The 10,625-nt window shown below is 40.9% G+C and overlaps 1 protein-coding gene across 1 annotated transcript; it reads left to right on the top strand.

Moving 5' to 3' along the window:
• Nucleotides 1–7,671: 7,671 nt before the first annotated feature.
• Nucleotides 7,672–9,672, top strand: LOC132467261 (BEN domain-containing protein 6-like). The gene is made up of 6 exons (XM_060064444.1): nt 7,672–7,893; nt 8,219–8,259; nt 8,456–8,549; nt 8,643–8,851; nt 9,226–9,409; nt 9,509–9,672. Exons 1-6 carry the CDS (start codon nt 7,875–7,877, stop codon nt 9,604–9,606), a joined length of 645 nt encoding a protein of 214 aa, XP_059920427.1. The 5' UTR covers nt 7,672–7,874; the 3' UTR covers nt 9,607–9,672.
• The last annotated feature ends 953 nt before the right edge of the window (nt 9,673–10,625 follow it).

Here is a 10,625-nt window from a genome sequence, read left to right as displayed (position 1 = left end):
AAGACAGTAGCCTAATGTTAGCAAAAAATGTCGCACATTTTAAACTAAAGACTATTTTACAATCACGTTTGACCCCACAAAGCTTTAGCGGATGGAGTAGGCCTATGACCAGCAGTAAATATTTATTTATTAGGCCTACCCCCTTTCCGATTTTTAGCCCCTTGGTTTTACACAGGAAACTTGAGATATCGTTGGGAACCGTCGGTCCCGTTAAAATAATTGTTAATCAGCTCAAGCCTAACGTTATCTACAATCGTTCTGCTGAAACAAAAATAATACTGTTAGCATCTACAATTTGTATCAAATAAGCCTATATATTAGGCCCAGTGGTGTAGTGTTCCCTGGAGAAGTGGGTATACGCTAAATGTTTGCCCTTTTTTAACGCAGCCCAGAAAAACGCCCTGTTTTAGAAACTGTGATATGTGAGACTACTCTATTTAGTTTACCCAAAAATCCGTCAGTAGTATTTGCTCATTGTCACATAATTTCTGCTGCTTGATCTCAGGGAGGAAGGATTATGAAATTAATATACCAACACTGGCCCACAGACTAGTGACAGACAGCTATGCATTTTGAGTGAACTATTCCTTATTCCTGGAATGACACCTATTCTCTCACTTGGCAAGTCAGTAGTTTCTTTTGTAAACTGTGTCTCTGAACAGCTAATTTGCAACACATAGCATAGGCCAGAGTGTGCCACTATTATAAAATTAACATGACTTGATCAGGAGCAGTTTGTAGGCATTACTGGTCACACAGGCAGCCTGCATGAATGTAAAATATACATTTATTTGAATAAAATACTTCAGATCTGAATTTGACAATGCATCCTTGTTCATGTTTCACCTTAGATTAAAAAAAACGCACATCATTCTCTTCCACATCAATCATCTCGTTAGATATATAATATCAATATATATATATAAATATCATATGATGATTGAACATCATCATTCAAATTATTCAACAAAACAACAATATTTAGTTTACAAAGAAAAAATATATATGCATTTACAACACATCAACAGTGATATACTCTCTGAAACCCAGTACTGGGTTTCGAACCTTGCTCATACTACAGCATATTCCAGACAGACTTGCTTTCTGCAGGAGTTTTCACTGCACTGTCTAGAACGCACAGAAGAGGCAGCACGATGGCTCTTCAACCAGTTCCTTGTATACTTTCTTGGATCAATCTTGGAATTAGGCGGGCCGTTGATATTAATCATCATCAAGTTTGATATGTCTGAGGTCAGTAGGACAGCCCCTTTGTCTGAGCTTATATTGTTCATAAGGCTAAAGTTCCTCTCACACTCGTGGGCTAGTGGGCTGTTCCAGTAGGTCCCGCATCCCATTCAGTGCTTGGTCTGTGCACAGGTTGAATCGCTTGCAGTCGCTTAATTTGTTCTCCACCATGGCGGATGCTGGGCTTTGATGGCCATTTACTCGGATCAAGGATGCTTGTTGTAGACCGATACTCCCCAGTCTTTTTTGCTTCTAAAGCCTCACTATATTTCTCACCTGGACTCCCTTTGAATGACTGGATCAATCTGAGCGTTTCAGCAGATGCTCAGCTCTGAGCAGAGTTATCGAACGAGACTGAAGGCCCTGTGACAGGAGACTTAGTTCATGAAGTGTGTCATACATGAGCCCAAGGTCACAAATAAATGTTGGACTTTGAACACGGTCTAGTAAACCTCTGTACATTTGCCTGTCTTTGGTGGACCTGGTCTTATTACAGCAAGCATTTTTAAAGTGTGAAATGTGTGAAGTCCGAAAGCTACTGGCCACCCAGCGTACATCCAAGATTCTGCCAATGCGAAGAAGTTGTGAGCCTACTTCAGCTGCTGCATTTATGAGTTATGTTTGACGTACTATACAGAGAATATAGCTTCTGGATAAAAGTTTTGAAGTGATTGACCGAGTTTACCTCATCAACTGCATCTGACACAGCCAGTTCAAGTCTATGGTTCATACAGTGCCATACAAAAAGCTTCGGGAATCTGGTCAGAAAAGGGTCGGTTTTTTTTAGCAATATGGTAGGCTGTTCGAAACACGGCTTGTAGGACTCAGCCATAGCCTCCATTGCATTCTCAATGGCAGCTTTGTCCTGTTGCTTTGCCATGTTCACTGCCTGAGTGTGGGCCTTGGACAAAGCAGGTTTCCTCACCTTATTTCTCAAGGCAGACAGATTTGTTGTTCTACTTCCCCGCCCAGACACTTGAATTTCAAAGTTCATCTATTCTCTTGAGAGTAATAGCTCCTAGTAATAGCTCCTTGTTGATCCCAAAGGATCCCAAAGGATCTGTCCTAGGTTTCTCCCTCTTAAGGCAGTTTTTCCTTGCCCCTGTCGCTACTGTTGGGTCTCTGTAAATGTTATAAGGAGTTCGGTCTAGACCAGGGGTACTCAAGTAGAAATGATGAGGGGCCACAAATTTTTTTTTCAGTGACTCAAGGGGCCATTTATTGGGACCGTGTACGTCCGATAACGTATCATAACATAACGTATGTATAACATTTACAACATTTTATAACATAACATTTCCTTTTTATTAAAAACAAAAATATTTCCTAAAATAAAAATATAATTTTAATTTGGGCATATATTAAAAAAAATAACTAAATAAAACCAAACATAACCCTGTTCAAGATAAAAAAACAAAAAGCCTTCAGACAGCCCATTTTTGTGCTTTGTTTAACAAACTATTTCACATTTCTCACATTTAATGGGAGAATTGGCCTCTGCTTTCTTTGGCCAATGCTTCAAACCTGGGCTGATATGGTGTGATTGCCAGGGAGACACACTGATGCACGTGCTCGTTGGTTAGGCGACTCCGGTACTGATTTTTGATGAAGTTCATTTTTGAGAATGCAGATTCACATCTGTATGTGGATCCAAACATTGTAAGGATGTGCACTGCCATCCTATTCAGCAGGGGGAAATTGGCCGCAGTGGACATATTAAGCACAGAGGGCGAGTGCTGGACGGTGGTAGAAAGAACGCAAACCTTTCTGTCCACTCTGGTTGGAACTGGCGGTTTTCGCTGTCCAGTTTTCTTTTTGGGGCAAATTTGGAGCATGCCATTACGGCTCCGGTCGGTATACGTGTGATTTTTTAATAATTCAAAAAAAAAATTAAAACAGCTCGAGGGCCATTAATAGACACCCCGCGGGCCACAAAAGGCCCGCGGGCCGCTACTTGAGTATGACTGGTCTAGACCTTCTCTATTTGAAAAGTGTCCTGAGATAACATGAAGTACTTTATCCACAGCTGTATGTGTGCATGGTCCATTTCTTCCACATACATCCAAGGACACACTATTTCTCTGTGTCCACTGTTTCAGAAGTTACCCAAACTAGCAATCTACCTAAACTTACCCATTTTTTGGTTTTTGGATCCCAACCAGGGGTACTTGGATTTAAAATCTTCTTTTTGTTTGGCAGTCCTCCCCCCCCCCCCCCCCCCCCCCCAAAACAGTAAATTACTATGGAGCCCTGGAGGTGACATGGATGCTGTCTTCAAAAAGAACTCATGTAACTTACACATGAAGTAGCTGTAGCTATATCCGTGACTGCTGAGCCCTGAAATGTTATTAACATAATTTACAAGGTCCAGCAATAAAAAAAAAAGGGCCCACGCCCAACTACCGTAGTTGACGTCTTCATCCGAAGTTGTACCGGCATCTTTGGCTGTGGCCGGAGAGGCAGCATCTCCTTCACTGACAGCATCTTCTCCGACGGGAGTGGGGGGCAGAGCGGGCATCGACGTTAACTGTACCGGTGTAGCATCGCTAACATTAGCTGCTAAGCTGCTGGCTGATATTGATTTGCGAGGACGTTTGAAATTGTCAAATACAATTTGTTTGGATAGCTCGCTTCATCTTACCGTATTATTATTATTATAAATTTTAAAGGCAAATCATTTAAAGTAAACTTGTAAAAGTTGTCTTTAGCAATATTTACCTCGGCATGACCCGCCCTTCTCTCCCTCCGATTGGCTCATTCGTCGTCATGCCTACAGTTAACCAATCTAATCAGTAAAGGCAGCGAGTATTAGCCAATAAGAGGCAGCGTGAGTAGCGCGGGTCATGGCTTCACCATCCTAAGGAAAAAGTGGGCTATTTGGCTTGCAGATACTACTGAATGGTGCGATCTGGGGGGATCTAGAAGTGGGTATACGCAATGCTGACTGAAAAATAATTGGACTACACCAGTGATTAGGCCTATGCCTTTATGAACGGAAAATAAAAACAGGAATCAAGGAAAGGAAAAAGTAACAGAAAAGAAAAACAAACTATAGCCTCCTTACCGGATACACCAAGTGCCACCGCAATGTCGCAACATGCTTTCTTCTTGCTGTCCCTGTTGCTATACCCCTTACTGCCAACGTCGTAAAGGACAGGTTGCTCCTCCAGCAAGCGAATTAAATTGTCCTCCCTCTCCTCGGATCAGAAGTCTGCCATCTTCGTATATTTGTATGCTGGAGTGGACAGTACGGTACCGGGACGGAGTAAGGCCGTGACGTACAAGTTGTTATGTGCTGTGATTGGCTGAAGAGAAACACCTAAATCGCTGCGTTCTAAATCTGGACTTTGCGATTTGACATGTTCAATGTGGCGACTCCTTGCAACGAACAGTTCACACCGCCCCTGCGACGTTCTAAAACCGTCTCGTTGCAAGTCGTTGCAAGGCGAATCTTTGGTCTGAACTGGGCTTAAGAATAGTTGAGCGCTGCATGCAGCACTCACCTAATAATTTTTTGGTTTGAATCATGAACCTACGGACTTCAGTGGGGGTTTCATTCCATCTGCGCACGATACCTTCTCAACGATAATCAATGATCTTCCTCCCACTCAGGGTGAAAATGGTAGGTCTTAGCTCGTTTCCCCTCAGCCATGCCAACATTTAGGAGTGTGTAACTACTGTTGACGGCTTTCAACTGCTGTTGACAGCGCATGCGCTACCGCGCGTATATGTCCCGCGCAAATTTTATTTTATAAAATTATTTTATTTTTTTCTTCACCCCTCGCGGTCGACTTGGGATCTGTCGGCGATCGACTGGTAGACCGCGATCGACTACTTGGGCACCCCTGGTTTAGATGGTAATGTTTCCTTGTGCTAAATACATCGCAATGTAGTCGGCCTCGGTTCCTTTCGTGAATGAATGTACCAGAAGAAAACATGCAGCAACTGGAAAAGTATACGGTAACTAGTCTGTTAATGGGGGAAAGATAGGCTCAATTGTGTGTTTATGCATTTTTCGTCGTAACAGTTTCTTGTGGGTGTGTTTGTGTTTTCCTCTTTTTCTAAGATCGATCCCAATGTCCTCCTGCTCATGAATGATGACCAGTTAACTGAGTATCTACCATCATATGGAGACCGACTGGCTGTCCTTGGATATTGCAGGCAGAGGGGAAGAATCCTGTTGCCCGCAAATCAAAACTTTTTGAGCGACTGAAAGCCAAGGTAGCAAAAAGTGAGGTTCGTGAAAATTTGTCGGAGAAGTTACCATGTCGAAATGCTCAGAGGAACAAGCGTAAAATTGGCTGGTTGAATTTCCGTGCAGTAATCCAGAAGGAGAATGATTGTCTCCAGCGGCGGCCATTTATAGTAGCTCCTCCAGCCCCTGCACCAATCGACAGCCAGCACCTGGAGAAACACCAATGGTGGTGGCACCACCCTCAGGCCGGGAGGAGCAGCACCTGGAGAGGGAGAGAGCCTAAGGGTGGTGACACCACCCTCAGGCCGGGAGGAACCACAGCACAGACGAAATCCATAATAACACTGCAAAATACACATACTGGGTCGTAACAAGCAGTTTTATTAAAGAATACAAAAAAGTAGTCCCTCCTGGCTGCCTTCAAAATGCACGACGGTCACTATGCAACACACTTTAGCGTCCCTCCGAGAGAAGGCTCGGCTAGAGCGGTTCGCCGGCAATTTATCCTATGGAGCAGTTCACTCGCCGTGTGCCTAAGCTTTCGTTAGTCTCTCCATCGCCTTGCTCACTCCCGGAGTAACAACATTCACACCCTCTCCATCATCCAACATATGTTTTACTTTGTAACTGTTTCTACTTCCAGGTGCGGAGTGATATAAGATGCTGTCACCGAGAATTGTCGCGCTGCCAGACGCTGTCACTGAGTGTGAGAGGAGAGTTGACGGAGAAGATGGCGGTTGACCTATAGTTTCAAAGTTTATACCGTTTATACTCGGTAATACCGGTGTTAACACAAGTGTATTACTCGGTGTGAAATGTCCACACCGCGGCAACCCTACGTTGCGCCGAATTGAAAAAGGAAACCGCTATAATGAACTAGCGGTAATATTTCCACATTAATTGATAAAATAACAGATTGATCATTTTGATCATTTTAATTCCAAAGGGGGATGCCAACCCCCCTCAACTCGAGTGCTGATTACGATAGGCCTATAGTGTATTATATACAAATATGTTATATTTCTAATTTTAGTAAAAGGTTGGACACACAATTAACATTACTTATAAAGTAGGCTACTCAATCATCAATGCAGAATTCTGTCATAAATTCTTATATGCCACTCCGTTCTCCCTATTTCAACTAGGTGTGTTTGCGTTTTGTGTGTGATCACACTTGCTCAACATGGTCTGGTGGATCATCACAGGGGAATTCAGCTTCATCTGAAGAGTCAATCAGGAAAAGCCAAATTTACCAATGAGATTAGGATGCCCACAGCAAATAGAAAGTAGCTGTTTGTGGCAGCTTGAACTTTAATTACAATTGTACAGTTATAATTTCTTAACATCCATTCTCATAATTAACTTTGTGTTTAGTGTGTACACACCATAAACTGTGTATTCATTTGATCATCATGGTCTCCGTCATCAGAGAATTCAGCTTCAAATGAAGGCCTTGAATTAATCTGGAAGCCAGTGGACAAATAGAGGTTAGCCTAGCTGTAGGGAATTACTTCGACAAGTGTCGCAAGGAGGCGCTCTTATTCCAGTTTTTCTTACCTCCTCGGTCGAACTTGCTGGCCGTTCCTCTGTTCTCAATTGACTTCTGTACCATCTTGTAGTTTTTGGCACAGGTATAGAAAAATCGGACAAATATCGTTTATAATTTCCTGACATTTTGCAGTTAGACGACTGTCAATGCAGACAAATTTAAACTGAAAACACCAACTCAACAACTGAAAAAGATAAGTGTAAACCCGCGAGCGTCTCACGCGCTGCGAATGCGGTTGTAAACATATGCTACGCATTCGCAGCATGTGAGACGTCCGTTGAATATTTGACATTCGAGTCGTGAGTTTTAGTCGTGAAGAAAATGGCAAAATATGCACTATTTGACTTTCCGGATGAAGGGGCTGTGGACATAGGCGAAATATCATGGGTGGTAGGGGAAGTAAATTTAAAAGATCCTTTTGTAATGTATAAAGTTAATTGGCCAAACAAGGGAAGGATTGTGTCATGTCCAGGACAGATTATATCAGTCAGTGGTAAGTAACACACATTTTTTTCTCCTTTGACTATGTTTATATAAAATATGTGCATAACTACATACATATGGTAATATTTCAAATATCACGGTAAACGTTTTAGTTTCAAAAACGTTGTTAATTGTTAAGCTTGCAACGGTAAGGCACGATAAGGCCCCCTAGCTCGCGGCCTATAATGTGAGGCGCGGGAAGTGTGGGGGAAGTCGATATTCTGACGACGACAACGTATCGCTGGTAGGTAACTAAAGTTTTATCACAGAAATGTCATCTATAGACCTTGTGGATGAGTTAAATTAAAATCGTTGAAAAACTAAACTTCATTATGATTTAAAGGATCCTCAGTTAAGTCAATGTAAGAAGAAGAAGAGAAAAACACAGGTCTTAACGTCTTAATGGAACTGGAAAAGCAAGGTATTGGTGCAGTGATGTACAAATATTCACCGTATGGAAGTGCTTCTTAACATCAGTGAATTATTCTTATGTGATGTAGCCTAATGTTGTCTGTCATATTGTACACCATGGGGTCGCCAACTGGCCTGCTTTGCCTGGCCTCTCAGATCATTTTGACTTTTTACTTTCTGTCAACTTATTAAGCATATTAACAAGATTAGATTTGAGTATTCATCTCCTGTTCCGCCTGCATTGTCTACTCGCTCAGGCTCATCCCCCCTGCTGATCTCTGTTGTACAGTCTTGATGTAACCCCTAACTCTATGTACATCTTCTGTTTGTCATAGGATCATGTCAGCTGAACTCAATTAATGAAACCAGGAATGAAGTAAGATTCACTAATGCAATAAACTGTCTGCACTTAATGTTCTACCTACAATTAAAGTTTTTATTTCCTAACCCTATAGTATAGGGATAGATCCAGCAATATATTCCTGTAATCTATCAGCCGTAAGCTTTGTACCCTCTAACTGGCTTTTGTAGGTATTTGCCCAGGTGTATGTGAGTCAGTTTTTTATTTTCAGTGCCATCACCCATCTTGTGAGCTGTTGAGGGAGAACAACCACAGGCTGCAGAGGGAAAATGATTCTCTCAAGGCAAAAATAGCAACAATGAAATGTAATGCTATTGTTGAAAACTTTGGTTTTTTTTACACAAGGGTTTTTCTGTTTTACATGTTAGCTAAAAGGCTATTATGAATCCTTTGCTCAGTGCTGCCAGACGTTTTGCAGAAGATGGAGGAGTTTCTCCGCTCAGCACCAAGACCAACGACAACACCAATACCAACACCAACACCAAGACCAAGACCAGAACCAACACTATCACCAGCACCAACAGCAGTTCCACCACCAGCAACAGAAGACCCATCACCAGCTCCAGGTCCATCATCAGCATCAGCAACAGAGGCCCTGGGCCACTCTGTAAGAATCTGTTTGACTTTATTTGTATAGGTTAAGTTACTTAGTTTCAGTTGCACTGTTTTTCTAAATGCATCAGCCGTACACTCGGTTAAGGCCTAAAAAAAAAAAAAGTTTGGTTCCTGTTGGTTGTCAGATGAGGTCATGGGTAGGTAGGGAATTTATTCTATTTTTTTATTTTATTTTTTCCAGCAGTAGGTTGTTTTCATTTAAAAACGAGAAAATTCGCTCATCCTTGTACAGAATGAAGAGGTGCTGTACCAAAACGTAATAATTTTTTAGGCCTAATCTAAATGCATATATACATCATTGAGGTAAACGCTAGTCTGCTGTATGTTGAAGTAGATTTGTGGTAATGTTATCTACTTGCATTAAAGGTCATTCCAAAAGGACTTGTGGAGCGCTGCTCCTTCCAAAGCCCCCAGAAGTTCATAAACGATCTCCTACATGGGATGTATACCAGAGAATATATGGCAGGCCATTCAGTGACTGGCCAGTCATCCAGCAGCTGCACAGAAGGAAAACCTGGCCTAGCCAAACAGGACCTTGTTGAAATAACAAGTAGGTATATAGAAATGAGAAAAGATGTTGGTTGAGTGATACCCTCATTCTCATGCTCATCTTTCGTGTATGTGTTTGTGTGTGTGTGTATTCCCACAGATGCTGCAAAGTTGAAGTTCACCTACGTAACTGATACGAACATAAAAGCATTTATACGACAAAAGCTGAACAATGCTGCCAAATTTCAGAAACAATAAATTATCAACTGTTTAAAGAAAGTTAAACTTTTGTTCTATTTTTTTTGTATTTTAGCAGTCTAGAAGAAAACACTGTGTTAATGGTGGTTGTAAGCCTAATTTATGTGCAGTGAATTATTGTTACAGCACAATGGTTAAAAATGGCAACAACTAAAAGTGATACAGTTGAAAATATCCATTAGGTATAGTACAATGACATAGTTAAAAGAACAACAAAATACTGCATAATGCAGTTATTGTAATTCAGTATATATAGTACCATGGTATCGTAATTGTAGTATTCTATAGCTAAATAAAAGTATAATAAATGTTCTGTAATTTACTTCAGTAGATTGTAGTTTATGTAGTAAACTGTAGTAGCATATAATGTATTATACTGTAGTAATAAAACTGCAGTTTTCTGTAGTATACTATAGTTTACTGTAGTAGTATATATGTGGTATACTGTAGTAATAAAACTGCAGTTTTATGTAGTTTACAGTAGTAAAACTACTATAATAAGGTTCAAAAACACCTCAATATTTACTATAGTATATGTACTGTAGTTTATTTACTATAGTAAACTATAGAATTTTCTGTAGTATACTATAGTTTACTGTAGTAAAACTACTATAGTAAGGTTCAAAAACCCTACAATATTTACTATAGTATATGTACTGTAGTTTATTTACTATAGTAAACTATAGAATTTTCTGTAGTATACTATAGTTTACTGTAGTAAAACTACTATAGTAAGGTTCAAAAACCCTACAATATTTACTATAGTATATATAGGGTATACTATAGTTTATTTACTATAGTAAACTATAGAATTTTTTCATGTGGGGTGGGGGGGCAGTCGCCCCCCCTGAGTCCGCCACACACACACAGTCCTCCTAAACATTGTTCCTTATAAACACTACTTAAAAGCCAACACAAAACAACCCAGAACAAGCGGCTATAAACAACCACAGCCGCATCTGTTCAGGTGTGCCCTGCTGTCCCCGGTGCTGGTTCTCAGCGTCAACTACTTCATTTGA

Source organism: Gadus macrocephalus, chromosome 1 (genome assembly GCF_031168955.1).
Source record: "Gadus macrocephalus chromosome 1, ASM3116895v1".
In the NCBI taxonomy this organism is placed as follows: domain Eukaryota; kingdom Metazoa; phylum Chordata; class Actinopteri; order Gadiformes; family Gadidae; genus Gadus; species Gadus macrocephalus.
Note: the sequence above shows the minus strand (reverse complement) of the source record. Positions and strands in the feature narration are given on the sequence as shown.